Here is a 17,054-nt window from a genome sequence, read left to right on the forward strand (position 1 = left end):
CAAGTACTAGTTATATTATTTTGAATCGTAATTAATTATACTTTACAAAACTATAAAAATTAATTAATTATTTTAATATTACAAAATAATAGAAATTATTTATTGCGATAAAATACACGAATAGAAACACATAACAGCATTGGTAATTAAGAACAATTTTGATTCAAAAATAAACAATATGAAAATATTTTATTGAAGAACCTATTAAGAACATTTTTTATATTCTATAAGTATTCAATTAATGATATAAATAAATAGCAATTCGATCTAATATCTAATCAAATTATTTTTAATTATCAAACAAATATACCTGCTCTTTTATTAATAAAAATATGTTATTTTATGTTTATCAATATAATATCACCGGGATTTTATTATTAACAATTGTATTCATTTTTACACCGTTAAAGTATATTACAATCATTGTGAACAAAAAAACAACTATCAGAAAATAATATTTTCTTACCATTTCAATAATATATGTAAGAATTTTTGCAACAACAAACAATATCTATAAACTAGAGTAATATAGTTATAAAAAAATATAACATTTACAACCAAAAATTATAGTATTCAAAGTATTTTTTTATTTATCTACCTCACCTAGCCATCTCTTTATGTACTCGTTCTATCTATTTATGTAGATGATACAAATTGCAATTTTTCAATTTAATTTAAATATGTGTAGTTACAAGGATATTTAGTATCATATATTATACACTTACAAGATAATAATATAATCAGTTAAATTAATTAGAAACTCGATTTCACATATTTTTATTAAACGTTTGGCTATTATATGAGTTATATTCAAGACCATACTTAAGTTTTTTATGAAATTTTGTGGGCGTATTTGTACATTCCTCTTATCAAAAACCATATCATATTAATCTCTTTAATGTGCTGTTTAGTAGTATAAGAAAACCAGAAGAAACATACAGCATTAAAATATTATATTTAATCAAGTACGTATTTTAAGCGAACAGTTAAACTACGAGTTCAACTGCTTGCTAACTGTTTCATAATTGAATTACTATCCGTTCTATTTTAATTTGTTGAATTGTCACTTGAGAGAATACGTGTCTGTGTAGAAGTTTTTTGAAAAAGAAACAAGTTGACATGACATTCAAATGCAAATTACAGAAATCCTAGTCGGTCTCCGGATAGTGAAACACCCAATTATCATCATCAATTATGAACTAAATCTCTAGGAAATACTTAATATGGTAAATTGGCAAAGAACAAAAGATAATAATTTTGTAATGTAAAAATGCAATAAATTTCGGTAAATTGGAAAAATTGGATTAACTCAATTTTCTATCATAATCAATTAATCTCAAAATTTGATTATACCTTCATTTAATTTATTCATTTCTAAAATGTTATATGTTGTACAACAATAATAATTGTCAATTTATTATAATTTTATAAAAATTAATGTATCACGCCCTGTGCCTTACCATTATTCAAAATCAATAATAATGGGTATTCAGCGTAAAATACAGTTTTCCACTATAAATATATTCCAATTTACTTTGTTTTAAATTTCTAAAACGTTAAAAGTTTCTATAACTTATAAAACATAAAAAGTCGGTCAAATTTACTTGGTAAATTTATTTATCGCTTGCATCTCAACAAATTACTATTTTAACTATAGGTATACACCATACACATACGGAAGCTAGAGATGTCGACATGGTAGATATGTTACCGATTAGACGTCTTTACGTTTACACCATATAGCTAAATAGTTACTATACAACCTCGGTACAATACAAACTGAATGATGTATTTGCCTTAAGTGAGTTTGAATTATTTAATACTTACATAATGTTCATATAAATATTTACACACTAAACGAGAAATTTCCCCATTTCAAGAGATTGGTTATTTTTATGCCATTTCATGATCTGGACCCAACTAAATGCTACTATAGGAATAATGAATTGTGTAACTGCTATAGTATAGGTACCTTACCGCTTACGACCTTATAAATTACACTAAGCGATTGTGCATTAGTGTATTACAATTGTTTAAAAAAGAATAATTTATAAATATAAAAAATAATAGGTACTTATTTTCTACTATAAATCGGCGTACAGTAAAATATTGAAGTAATAGATTTATCAGTCATTGTATTTTATTGCTGAGTGTAAAAATGATATTTTACATTTAGAAATGTACAATGTAATATAATGTAAAGATATTTATTTGGTTTAATTTCAATAACTTTTAGTCTTATGTATCCGTATAATTAAACTATTTTATTTAATTAATTCATGAACATTTTTAGGGTAACTTCTTGGAACTAAAAATTGATTAATTTTGTGTTAACTTTCCTTTTAATACTGTAAGGTATTGAATAATTAATAATAAGTAGAATTATAACTGTAATACGTAACAGATCAAATTTAATTAATCTTCAGAATTTAACATTTTTATTTCACCACATAAACTGTTTTGCTTAGGTAAGAAATAAAATGATTTCTGGCAGTATTTTTCACTGACGAAAACGGAATAACATTTTATGTTAATCATTCAACAAGTGCAAACAATAAATCATAGTTATACAAATGTTCGAAAATGTATTTACATGTTTTAATATTCAATGGTTATTACCTACTATTATAGGTATAACAAAACTACAGAACATTTTACAGTTTGCATACGATATTATATATTTAATAAACATGGGGTTGTTATTTAAGTTTTCTTTTGAAATTATATACAAGTTAAGCCAACTCGAAATACATACATTTCTATTTAACTTGAAATTTAAGAAAACTGATTTGAAATGTTTCTACGATAAAATAACTTGAAACAAGAAAAATAGTAAAACCAATGGTTTCCTTTATCCTTTCCTTACCCAATACGGTCTCATGGTTAGTTTCAAACTTTAGTCCTAATAATAAATAATTTATAGAACTCTGTACATATATTTGCACAGGTGTAGTATGTATCGAGAAACATATGCAGCTATTTGCGAGTATGAATAAAATAATAAGTCGTATATATACAATTCTGCCATTATACTCACATTGTATCCGTAACAACCATGTGCTTTGTATGAAAGGCGTTCCGGCATCATCAGACGAATCACTACCAGCTGCTATTGTGTGCTTTCGTTGGGACGTCGACAGTTGGTGCTGTGGGTTTTCGGCCCTACAAGTTAACCTGCCGTCATAGTCAGTCGTTCTGTGCTCATCAGCTTCTCCGGGTTCTTGGTAACGTGATTTGGTCGTCGGTTTAACAGGTACGAACGTCAATACACTAGTCGTTGAATTTCCGTCCGTCGAAGTCTGTTAATATACGCTCAATATAATAACACGATAATCACCATATTATAAGGTTACATAAGACACATTTAGATCTTAGGTGATTGTAAGTAAAAATAGGTATCTATAAATTCAACAATAAATGAGAAAATAATATCAGAATAAAATCAAGACCAAGGCAGCCTCGATACTTTTTCGTACTAAAATGAGTAAAATATTTCATTACATCTACGAATACTTAAGCTTACTCGTATTTCATACTGCGCTGTCTGAATACATTTTTAGTTGTTTGATAACGTTTCGGAAAACCAAATTACAAATAAATAGGGATTATTGTGAAATAGATTTTATTTGTAGAACTTGTTTTAGGCCACAAATAAGTGTGTGGATACAAGATGTTATGTACAATGTACATAGTATTAATTGTTAACTGAAATATTTTGTGGTATTACTTGGAAGAATTGAGTTTATTTATTTCTGATTCACATTATTTATGCATGGGTACCTCATACCTATTATAAAACTAACGATAATGTGCGTATTATAACTAATAGACGATGGCATCGTATCGCATCGTACTTATTATTGTTTGTTATTATACATCATGTATTATAGATACCGTATTTTATAGTTGTAATATATTGTATGGTATCTATTGGTTATTACAACCTTTTATATAACCTTTTATCGCTCCACGAGACTACACACTTTTAATAACCGTGCAGGAACATAATTTGTTCTTGGAATCAAAAAAATATATTTCACTAAATAACATTTTAATTATAATATTTTTTACATTTGTTTAATATTTTGATACTGTTTTATTTTTGGATTATTATATTAAATAGAAAGCACTTTTTTGATATTGTTTAAATTACATTTTTTTTTCGTCCAACTTCCCCAATATTTAAACGAACATATCTATTTGGCTATGTCTAATATTGTGTAAATACATCCCTATTTGCGAAGGAGTTATCAAGAGTTTAATGTTTAGCTACCTACGTTACTAAATAATTAATTTAAAATATGTTGGAGAGTTAGTGTTAATTACGTACTTATTACAATAATGTTATTATAACTATAGATAGGTATATCAAGTTATTATATTAACCAAACTATAATATATCAGATTAAGAATTATAATGTGATGTACAATTATTATTGATGAATAAATGTTACTATAATACTTAATATCAAAGGCAATACAACCTTTAAAATCTCACCCATCAAAACTATAAAATCTTTAAAAAAATTAATAAAAACATGTTTGGTATCGCAATAATGTAGCCTTAGTAAAAATTCTGTTATTACTACAGTTGTTAGTGTTATTATTATAATGGATCGTTCGTCGTTGTGTACCTTGCAGCTACAAAGTATTTTATTATATAATATGTTATATGTATGTGTGTTTTGTGTGTGTAAAATTTAATAATAAAAGAAACTTTGAATAAATAAACAAAGTCTACTTTAAGTCGACTACGCTTACGCCTCCTGTAGCCGCTTACTTGACTCAATTTAATATTATATTGCGCATAATTTAATAAAAAAAAAAAAAATGGAAATGGCTATAATATGTACCTATAGCTTTGTTGAAAAATCTCAGTTTTTATTTCTATATTTTTTACACGCCACACTGTAAACCAATGAAAAATAATAAAAGTTGAAACTTTAAAAGTTAATACAAATATAAAAAAAATGGTTTATATGTAACAAAAGCGATAAACGAGATAGCCCAGCAAAGAAAAATATGTCACGAATAATGAGTGAAAAGGTTTAGGGCAACCAAATTTAAAGTTTAAAGTTTCAAACAATGAAGCAACACTACGATAGCAAACTTTAGTTGTGGAACTTAAATTATATGAGAAGGGAGGGGAAAGTAAATTAAAAAACAAACCGCATAAAATAAATGACTATTATTATACACACATAAGTCATAACTTAATATTGTAAAAATTATGTTCTAACTATCGCCTTGTAATGTTTATTATTCATTTCATTAATTATACATACTGTGTGTTTGTGTGAAATAATAATTAAGAACAAAGTGTTCATTTTTCTGTTTGGGTCATTCCTATTTTCAATTAAAACGAATGGAAGAAAATAAGATATTTAAATTAAAATAATCAGAAGACACCTTTAAGTATTTAAAAATATATATTTTTTTATTCCACTGATTATGGTGCTAAGTTTATTAAGCTTAAATTAATTTTGCTGTGTCAAACTGTAGAACAAAGTTTCTGAAAAACCTTTTAGAGTGGAATAAAAACGGGTTTACATGTTTTTGGGATGAAGGTATAGGATAAAACTCGTAATCAACATTTTCTTAGTAACTGGGATAATAATAAACCAGGTTTTGAAACTTTTTGTATTTTAAAATCAGTTGCCAGCAAATCAGTTGGACTTTTTAAATAAGAAATTTTCCCCGTATAATACGGGTACGCTTGATCCATATTAAGGAAGTTTGAGTGAGGTATTATATGCCATTAAAAAGTATAGATTAAGTTAATTTGAACTTGAATTATTAATTTATTATTAACTGATACTTACAATAATATATTATGTACAAATAGTTAAGGTATTTGAACTCATAGTATGACTACGGTCAATCATAAATTATTCGGATTTTTAAAATTATGTGGAGAATGCTAATGAGCCAATCTAGCCTTATCAATAACCATTGATCAAACGTTAAACTTTTTTTAACCAATATCATTTAATATAATTTAACAGTTCCAAACTTTACGGTATTATCTTCGAATTTTTTACGAAAAAACTTGTGGCACAATGTTTCCTATGTAATGATTTATTCACTGTAAACTTAAAACTTAAAAGTCAATTTCCTCATCATTCATGAATATAGACCAACATTTATTATGTAAAGAACACAGTGCTTATATACATCATTATTTAATAATATAAGAATTTGAATTAAAACTTAGGTAAAGCTGCATTTAAGATGGACATAGCCATTAAAGGATATTATATGCCGAGAATATATAATATAAAACCGCTTAGTATTAACATTTTGTAATGCATTTTCTGCATGCTGAATTATGGTACTTTTGGAGATCGTCTATAAAGATATAAGGTTAAATAGAAAATGTAATTTAATTCAATAATAGGTTTAAGACTGAAAAGCCGTACTTAAAATTCAGAAAAATGACTAATGGGTACAATGAACCATTGCATTTGACAGGTGATTTCGAGTCGAACCAAATATAATTATATTTCATATTATATAGAATTTACATGACATTTTTTTTTCAAATTATATATAGGTAATCTTTAAAAAAAACTAGAGAAATTGATTTTATAAATGTATTTTAATCAGTAGAAAATGGATTGCGAAAACCACTCATTCAATAGTTTTAAGATTGAATGTTATAACTTCTTTTATCAAATCAAATTTAAAAATCTTAACTAATAATATTTTTTTGATATTAAAAAATGTAATCATAATACTAGCTTTTTTCATTATGTTTATTAAAATACAAAATTAAGTACTCTTAATAATGTTTAAAATAATATGTTAAAAAACTAATTGTTAACTAAATGTTAACTACATTGAAAACCATATTTGAAATAAACGTAAAAAAATATCGACCAATGAGCTTCAGGATATTAAAAAGAACGCAAATAAAATATATTTTATTTAATAAATACTTAACTTAACGACAAACCTTAAATTAGTAACTACAAATAAAATAGTATTATTTGCCTATTAATCATTTGAAAATATACTGAAAAATTAAGTAATATGCATCACACAACAAGTAAGGAATATAAGTAACACTTTTTTTTTATCAAATTATGTACGAACAAAACATTTCAGAGCTACCCCTCCCCGAAAAACCGACTACATAAATTGTTTAATTATGTATACTAGATTTAATCTAATAATTTCACTATTTTTTTTTTTTAATGTAACAGAATATCACTTGGGCAAATTTTTTAATTTCAAATATTTCAACTCATTAATCATTTGTATTTAATATTTAGCCATAGGAAATAGTTTGTTAGACAGTGTATGATGTAGGTATAAAGTATGATACACATTATTTTTTATTTTTACTAGTTACTTGTATAATTATGATAGTTCATCATCAATTATAATAAAATGCGCACATTATGTTATTAAATCATGTATAATATATATTATTATATTTCGATGTAAAAACTGTACCTAGACTTAAATTTTACAACGAATTGTAAATGTATTGATGTGTATATTGATTTGATGGGTTATAAATATTACGTAGGTACGTTGTACCAGCCCGGTCCATTGAGAAAATCAAAATTATTTTTGCACAAATATTTAGCACGTAATTAGCACGAATTCGCCGGACTAAATTAAGAATTTGCATGACATGTGGTTTTACCTCAAAACTCAAAAATCGATGGACCGGGCTGGTGCAACGTACGTATAAATATTGTGACTTTTTTATGAATTTTGTTTTGTTTACTCTTAACATCTATCAGATAAAAATATAAGTAAATTTTAATAATAAATACGTTTTCATACCGTTTCTCGGGTAGTGTCTAATCGCCGACCATCCATCCACCATGTTAGCTTTGCCGGCGGCCGTGATCCGTAGGCCCTACACGGTAACTCATATTTTCTTCCAGCTGTTAATGGTTGCAGCTGACGTTGTTCTTGAATCTTGCTGCTATGCACAGACAAACGATCATCGTCTTCTGGCATTGGTAATGGTGTCATTTTCGCCGAAGACTGTGTGAACGGAGGTGGCTGTAAATCGTTGTCAATACCACTAAAGTGGCCATTTTCTGCGATCGGTAGGATTTGAACAGTCAACGGTGGAACTACAAACGAGAGCGAATAAAAAAAATGTCAGTACACGTAAAATAACGGCTGGAGTTCAATTATTTGTTTTATTTTTATTTTATTTTTTTAGTTTATGGACATCCCGTGAGGCGTGGACACGCCTTAAAATAACTGATGTTCTTACAGCAGACGAATACTCGAAAAGATATTATTTACATCTACATATAGATACCAATATCACTACGTAATTCGACTCTCCTACAGTTGTCAACCATTTACTCTCATTTTTCAAATTTTTCATGAAAGATGTTGGACTGTTCTATGTTAAAAAAATGTTACGCTACATTAATGTACATTAAAAAAATGGGTAAACACTAAACATATTTGAACCGGGTGGAAAAATCTATATTGAAAAATTGCAACAGATTTGGAACAATTAAAACCTAATTAGGAAATTTATCGTTCCATAAGATTATTAATTTATAATATTTATTTATTTATAATTTTTTTATAGTTTATCCTTGTAGGTAATTATTAAATGTAGTATTATTATAATTATCTCATTTAGTAACTACAGCTCTATCATAGTAGATTATAATATTGTATTATTATATAGATGGTATAATAATGTACATGAACAATTATCGGTGCTTTACTGCTGTTTAGTACCTATATACTTATTTTTTTAAATTCTTTATAAAAATGTGGGTTGTAACTTTTTAAGGTATTGCAACTGAAAAAAAATGTAGCGTTTTTAAATTCTGAAATCATATCGATTGCATTTGTATTTAAATAGTTAATGTGGTTTTTTCTCAGGCGTCACCTTTAGAATTAGTAAAAATGCTTCAATCTTCCACTTTGAGAGTGGTTTTGATAGACAAATAAAGATTAGATCTTGTTGCGGTGTTTGAGTGAGGTTCAAGTTAACAGAATAAATTGGCAGTAATTTTCAAAATACAGAGAATATTGGCATTTACATAAAAATGTTGTGTTCACACAAAAACATGCAGTTTTTGACCAAAACGATTTTTTTTTTCGTTTTTGAAAAATGAATAACTGTAGTAACTTGAAATCATCACCAAATATTCGTACTATCATATTTTTGATATGGTATGATTTTCAAAATATGTTGTGGTGTATACATACATTTAAAGTTTTTAAATTGACGTCTTGATTAATGTATGATGAAATTTTTGAAAATAAAAACTCTTGAAAATGTAATACAAAATACTTCATAAGTTGTTCATGCAGCTGAAGTTACAGTTTTTTTTATTAATTTTTCAATTTTATATACGAAATTATTACGATTTTAGATTTTTTACTGTGATTCATAAAATAATATTTGTAAGGACGTGAATCAATTTTCACTACCTAAGTTATTATTTACTATACACGATACAATTTTTTTAATTTTAGATTAATTTTAAGCTATTATTATAGCAAAACCTGTTCATATGGTACTCGGGTATTGACTTAAGTATAAGTTAATCTTTATCTATACTAACATATATTTTAATGGGCTTTCTACCTAACCAATAAAACTACTGAACTGATTTGGTAGAAATAGTTTACTGTTAAACTTGACTGTCTTCTGAAGGGTTTAGTACGACTTTTGTTAGTAAAAAATAAGTATAAAGTTATACCAAATACTACCGAGAGTGATCTATTATTCATAATTTAATTTTATCAGTTACTACAGTTACAATCGTATAAGCACTCTGTCGTAAATAAACAATTGCCGAAATTATAAACTATAAATTCCTATGATAGTTTTAATATTATAAGAGTTGTATGGAAATCACCAATCACATTATCTTTGTACTAATAAAAACTCTTTTTAGCGCTATGCCAACAACACTAACACGCTTGACGTGTTATGATCCACGTGGAATTAAAAAATAATAACAAAATAACCACATTCTTTTATGGTTACAGACGAAAATTCAGCCAGCTGAAATTGATAAAATTATTTCTGCTGAAATACAGAACAATGACAGAGATCCAATACTTTATGAAATAGTATGCAAGAATATGATTAATAATAATATGTATAATACTATTAATATGTACAAAACTGCAAATAAAATCTTTGCGAAATGATATTATAGAAGCCGTAATTCCTACTGAGGCAGCAAAAAGAGAAATTGCATTTATTCCAAGAATTTCCATATGATTCCCAATGACTTGCCGTCTTCATTCAAACAGCTTCAATTCTTTGATGAAGTTTCTTTTACGATTACAATTAACAAAGCTGAAGGTCAAACATTTAGGTAAGTTGGCGTAGATCTTTGTTCAGAATACTTTTCACATGGACAATTATACGTGGGATTTGCTCTAACTGGAGACCCGAATCATCTAATGATTTTGATTTCGACAGGAGATAGAATAGATACTCATGAGTTGCATGAAAACTCTTTATCACAACAGATTAATTAGCATATCTTTTGTATCTGTATTCATTTTTAATAAAAATATATTTATCAGGAATACCACTAGAAACATTTCAATACGTTTTCATTAACCGTTTTTTATATTTACTTGCCGATCACTTTAAACAATAAAATTTGAATAAAAAATTATACATATCATCTCCGGAGGAAAAATAAACAACCAATCACGGGTCGGCTAGTATTATTATATAATATTATCATGCAACTTGTTGAAATACCTATCACATAAGTATATTAATATAGCAATATTCTTATCATGCAAAAAAATATTCTTTGAAAAATAGGCTAACACTCTCCGTTCAGAATTATTTTTTATAAACAATGATTTATCATTGAATCTATATTTAATATATTCGTTAAGCTGATCTACTCTATAATGTGTTACTCTTAAAATATAACTAACCAAAGATCGATTTCTCAGGTTTTTTTTTATTTTATATTGAACATTAGTCTAAATGAATTGGAATAGAATTGTTGTATTCAAATGTTGTGGTTGTCTCGGTAAAAATATCAAAAAACTTTTTTATTTAAGTTGTTTATATTGATAATGGACAGTCAAATTTTGAACCAAAGGTGAGATTGAAAGGGTTAGAAGAGTGGTACCATCCCAAGTTTAAGCCATTACTTTCTATCTGTGTATATTACATCTACTTACGAGTGATTACAGAAATATTCTATAATATAAGTATTAAGAATTAGGTTTTAACTTATTGCTAGGTGACACAATCAGGTAGTGAACAAGAATGTATTATATTGCTGGAATACACTGAACTATGATAGTAAAATCTGAATAAATCAATCACACACGACTGATAAAAACGAACATTTAAAAATGAATTTTCCATTATTTTTAATATTTTACAGAAACTATCAATAACGGTTGTCATAAGTTGTACTTTTTTTAAATACATTTTTTATTTAACCTGAATATACATTATTATTTAAACTAAATTTTTGATAGACGATAGTGTTTTATTTTAATAATGATCACATACATTAAATATACATACATAAAATAATTAATTTAAAAAATGTACAGCTCGTGTACTGAGTGTGACAGCCAACTGATACACACGTTTATTCCAGATTATCGTTTTCGCATTTTTATAACTTTTGATGGGTAACAGTTTAACGACACACCAACTTTTGTTATGCGGTTCCTATTGCAGCCGTAATAAGTAACAACACACCAAAACATCCTCATCCGCCCTCATTAAGGGCAATTCTGACCCAAGGCTAATACAAAATTCAACACAATCCCATAAATAATCCAACACTAACAGAACCATCACTAAAACCGCTGCCAACATAAAATTCCCAAAAAATACCAAGCAACTCTTTCAACACTATTGAATTATATACTAAAAGGAAGTAATACGGTGAATAATTTTAAAAGTTGATTGAAGAACCAAAAATACAACAGATTAAAGGTGAAGTTGGTGATCAAGAAAAATCAAGTTCATTTTCAGTCAAATGTTAAGACAAATCTAGACAATACAGCTGTTTATTAAAGGAAAAAAACAGAATACATTACATAACACTAAAAGTAAATTATGTAGTTTCTACTGTTAAAAGAAGATATATTTCAAAAGATAACGTAAGAGTTACCTCCGGGGCATAGATGCAAAAAATACAAGTTCGCTAGTTATACAATGTCATGAAAACACATTTATAATTGAGTCAACAATAATAAAAATACTACTGGTATGTGAGTATTAGACTCGAGTGCATCTCGTCGTATTATGTAACAGATATCAGAATGGTTTTATAGTTTAAGTCATTAGAAAATACAAAACAAGTGACAATTGGTGACTGATCTTATGTGTATGCAACGGGCAAAGATAACATAAATATATTGACATATATATATATACGGTAATTGGTAAAGAAATTACCTAGCTAACTTATTATATATGTGGCAAAACTAAAATTGAATTTATTCTCATGTGGCACTGCATTAGGTGAAGGCTTAAAACTGACTTCAGACATTATGTGTGTTTACTCGAAATTAATAAATAGTCTGTACAGCTGAACAGAACTGGCAAATGTTTGAATTACAATTTAAGGTCAGAATGCCAAAAAAAAAAACTGTCGAAAATGAAATAAATTATTAAATGAGGTAGAATGTGAAATACACAATCGATGTTAGTATTCTATTATTGCAAGCACATGAGTTCCGTATCAATATTTTATTTCACAATTAACTTTCCAAATTAATATTACTTATTAGAAAATAACTTTCGATAGTTATGGATGTAGGTATGATAGATATGAGTTATGAGTATAATAATATGACGAAAATGGTGCATACACATAGAGCCTTTCAATATACGCAAAGACACTAGCTCGTGTAACTTCATGGACCCTAATTCATATTGTGTATACACTGTATAGGCTCTGATGCACTCCAATTGTGTGTTACATTTATATTATAGTAATAATGCTTTATTAACATAATAATTATTAACTATAAGCTCGTGTCATTGATTATTTACATAAAAAACCAAAATCTAGATTCAATATTTGATTTCAACACAAAGCAATATTAAATTGTCATCCCGCTTTTCCAATAACAGATTCTGCGTATACTAGTATACTATTCTACTTCACTGCTAACTATTGTTTATCAAACTATCAAGAATGTATAGCTTGCATTGTTATTAATCATATAGAAATACATTTTCATTACCTTATCAACCCAGCTAAAAGAACAATTATATCCAATGTTCATCTGATAATTCCTGGTGGTATAATTTAAAAAGCTAGAAAATTTACCTAGAAATTAAAATACTCACTCCAATAACATTTTTGAAAATCAGTTTTTCTTATAACGAATACGATCTTATAGAAGCATCGGGTGACAACTGTATGTACAATATACACCCTGATAATAGAAACGATGTTTCGGGATCAATATTAATGAAATTCAATGAAAGCGTCTGTTTTTCTCTGACTTTTTTTGTGCAAAAAAAACTTGTATGGCATCTACTATAGTACTATTACATAATACTCTTAATTTAAATTTAAGTTTATGGCTTTCATATATTATCTTAAAAAATCACTGACATTGGACCGTAAAAGTAGACTTACCTACCTAACATATTATGTTTGTTGAATCATTTGGGATATTTGATATCGTAATAAATTTTTCTTCGCATAGAATAAATTAGCCTCGAGTGAAATCGTTACCAAAAACCAAACTATATAGGAACCCACGAAAACCTCGACGATCTTAGATGAGTTTTACACCATTGATATCTGAATGCTACGTTATCTAATCCGTAGCGTATATTATATTTATTATTATTTTTATTTTTATTACCTACCTAGAACCTTTTCTGTGATGGATTTATTCGACTTTACTAACATATAGTTTGTAGGTTATGTGCATAATATTCTTTTTTGTAATCTTACCATTAAATAGTCATACTTAATCGAGCTTTGACGGTAACAACTAACAAGTACCACATAGTGTATTAGTGTGTATTAATACATATTATACGATGGATACTGCGCAAATACTTAGAGAATTACCCATTATAATTATTACAACCTACGCACGAGTGTATAATATATGTACCGTGCATACAAGAGGGCAGTATCCGTGTATACATATTGTTTGGAAGGTTAATTTACGTGTGTTTTAGTATAGTATGCACTGCACGCGTGATCCCAGTTTTCGACGTTTCGGCGTTTTTGTCGTCACTACAATATTGTATTACTATTTATACCAGCCGTTAACCGGGGTCGCCGATTAATTTCGATTGGCCATGACCGGCGGGTTAGGTGGTCGTCGGCGGTTGGGCCACCACGTGAAAAATGGTGACATGAACAACTATACGGCCCCGTCGCCGCCAAGTACGAATATATTATAATATATGCGCCACGTTCAACCACTACGCGCGCGTATATATCGTAACTCTCACACACCGTCATCCCGTCCACCTCAAACAGACACACACACACACATGTATGACCTCGAACAGACACACATACATATACCCTCGAACAGACACACACACACACACACACACACAAACACCCCCAAAACAGACATATTATATATATTATATAATGAGTGTTTTTGCCTACGTGTAATTAAAAACGACGTGTCGTTTGGCGGTGTAGTGTACCGTGCCAATTAATTACTCTATACGCTACATATACGCTAGGATACATAAACATGTACATATTATTATATATTATATACGTATACGCGTACATATTATATTATATTTTATGTATATATATATGTAAATATGTATGTATATATTATACTTACATACACACGTATACACATCACACGAGTACACGACCCACGTGGGGGGCACGGGTGGTCGATTTCAGGGGAGTGTGGGTGTATGCGAAACTATACTGCTATATTGCGTCCGCGTGTCCTGTGCCGTTGGAAAACTGTAGCTGTCAAGCACACACACACACTTTCGGTACTCGGCTGGTAATTAACGAGAGTCACACACGACGGAAAGGGTGAGAGAGAGAGAGAGAGAGAGAGAGAGAGCTGCTGATGCTGTGGAGACGAAAAGAGAGCGGGATAGAATATTATAATATTATTACATATGTATTGTACGAAACATGACGGCTATTATTGTTATATGATTATATTGTGCAGATTTTGGTGTTACGCTGGGATTTTCGAGAGTTTAACGCGCGGATTTGGTGATAAATTTATATAATTTCATCGTGATAGTATAGAAGGGGCTATTATTTTATTTATATTTCAGGGAGGCTGTCGATTGTACCCACGACTATTGTTGACCGTATAATTATATATTATAACAGCATGAGGTAATAGACTTGTTGTAACATTTTTCATGTTTTTTTTTTTAGTACAATTTATTGTCTCCGAGAAATAATGTAGAATATAACAAATACTCTACAAAGTTAGATTTATGTTCACATTTCCAGGAATGAATGGACCAAATATCATCAGAGACGAGCGCATTCAACTGAATGAAATTGACAAACATATCCAACCAAACTTTTTGCACAACAATTTACATAACTGTATAATAATGTAATTGTTCAATAATTTTACTTACAATTCATATCCACATGAACGACGGCTGTCAGCGAAGACTGACGTTGTCTCAAAGTCCAACGACTGGGATCAACTTCTCCGCTCATGTTTTCTTTTTCAATACTAGTATCAATATTACTGGAACCACTATTGGTAACAATAACTGAATACTCCTCATCGTCGTAAAAGTAATTCCACACTCGACAAGTGAGTTCGGTGTGCAAATCGCTACGCGTTAATCCTGTCAAAGTCAAGTCTACTTCTAGAACTCCTTCCGAGTTGTCGCCTCCGGTAGAAGTGGACGAGCTTGATGTAACAGTTGCTGTCGCATAACCATCAATAGCAGTGACGTCTTGTTGTTGAGCAACGTTGATATCTTCAGGATCGTCTGATTCTGGTTTTAATAACCGATTATCTCGAAACCATGCTACACGAGGCCTTGGTTTGCCTATAAAGTAAGTAATATATTAATTTTAAAAAAGAATAACTTATTTTATTTAAAATAAAATTATGATAATAGTATACGCTCGTAATATATTGTATTATTTATTATTATGTTTAATAACTATGTAAAGCAGTACTTTATGAAATATTAAACCAAACAGGTACAACTGTACAACATTAACAATAAAATGCCAACTAGACCAAATGTTGTAACTACTTAAAAACGTATTGTTGATGCATGGATGTGTTATTTTTAAAATGCGGTAACAACACTTCCAAACAAAACAACCATTTTATAACTCTCGGACTCCTTATATATTTGTGTAACCTCAATAACTTAATTAAACTAAATGACACTTTAATATTTATAATCTTCTCATAATATTGTACATATTTAAAAAAATACAATTTCAAAAACTTAAAGTAAGTTTGGGCTATGTTTTTTTTCAATCTCAATAAAATAAATGAAATACCTACATTTTTTTTCAAAAAGAATAGGTATTTCTAAAACCTATAAGGATTTAATAATAATAGATAGAAAATGCTATTTGAAGCGTTTGATGTGATTCTACTTCCATGAAATCAAACTAGAAAACTCATTATTAGAAAACCAATACATTTATTGCTGCCATTAAATACGTAAGACTTTATAATTCAAAGCATGTTAAAAGTGTGAATGTAAATTATATGTAAGACTGTAGTAGGTAGGTATATTTTTTATTAACTTAGCTTAAATTGATATAAAGTAGAACATTTCAGTATTCTATCTTTAAAACGAACAAACCAATGGTTGGTAAATTTTAATTACTGTAAAGCTAATATTTATCATTTTAAATTTACTCATTTAATAGACAACTATCTTAATAAATGTATTTACATTATAGCTAATACGTATACAACAGTAGACAAATATTACAATAACTTCTATAGTTAACATTTTTTGTAGCGATTTCCGTGATTTTATTCAATATGTTTCTAAAAGTGTAACACTTCCCTTATGAGTTATATTTAATTTTTCATGTTATAAAGCCTTGTGTGACACTTTTTGAGTTTTTTTTACTAAA

General features: G+C 28.4%; 1 protein-coding gene across 1 annotated transcript in view; it reads right to left on the reverse strand.

Moving 5' to 3' along the window:
* Positions 1 to 17,054, reverse strand: part of LOC111034832 — a 59,507-nt gene that overhangs the window by 17,920 nt on the left and 24,533 nt on the right. Inside the window, exons 6-8 of the mRNA XM_022316221.1 lie at positions 15,569 to 15,994; positions 7,798 to 8,096; positions 3,038 to 3,299 (exon numbers count right to left, since the gene is read on the reverse strand). Coding sequence (XP_022171913.1) covers positions 3,038 to 3,299; positions 7,798 to 8,096; positions 15,569 to 15,994 — 987 coding nt within the window. The remainder of the gene's footprint in view (positions 1 to 3,037; positions 3,300 to 7,797; positions 8,097 to 15,568; positions 15,995 to 17,054) is intronic.

The sequence above is a fragment of the Myzus persicae genome, unplaced genomic scaffold (genome assembly GCF_001856785.1).
Source record: "Myzus persicae strain clone G006 unplaced genomic scaffold, MPER_G0061.0, whole genome shotgun sequence".
In the NCBI taxonomy this organism is placed as follows: domain Eukaryota; kingdom Metazoa; phylum Arthropoda; class Insecta; order Hemiptera; family Aphididae; genus Myzus; species Myzus persicae.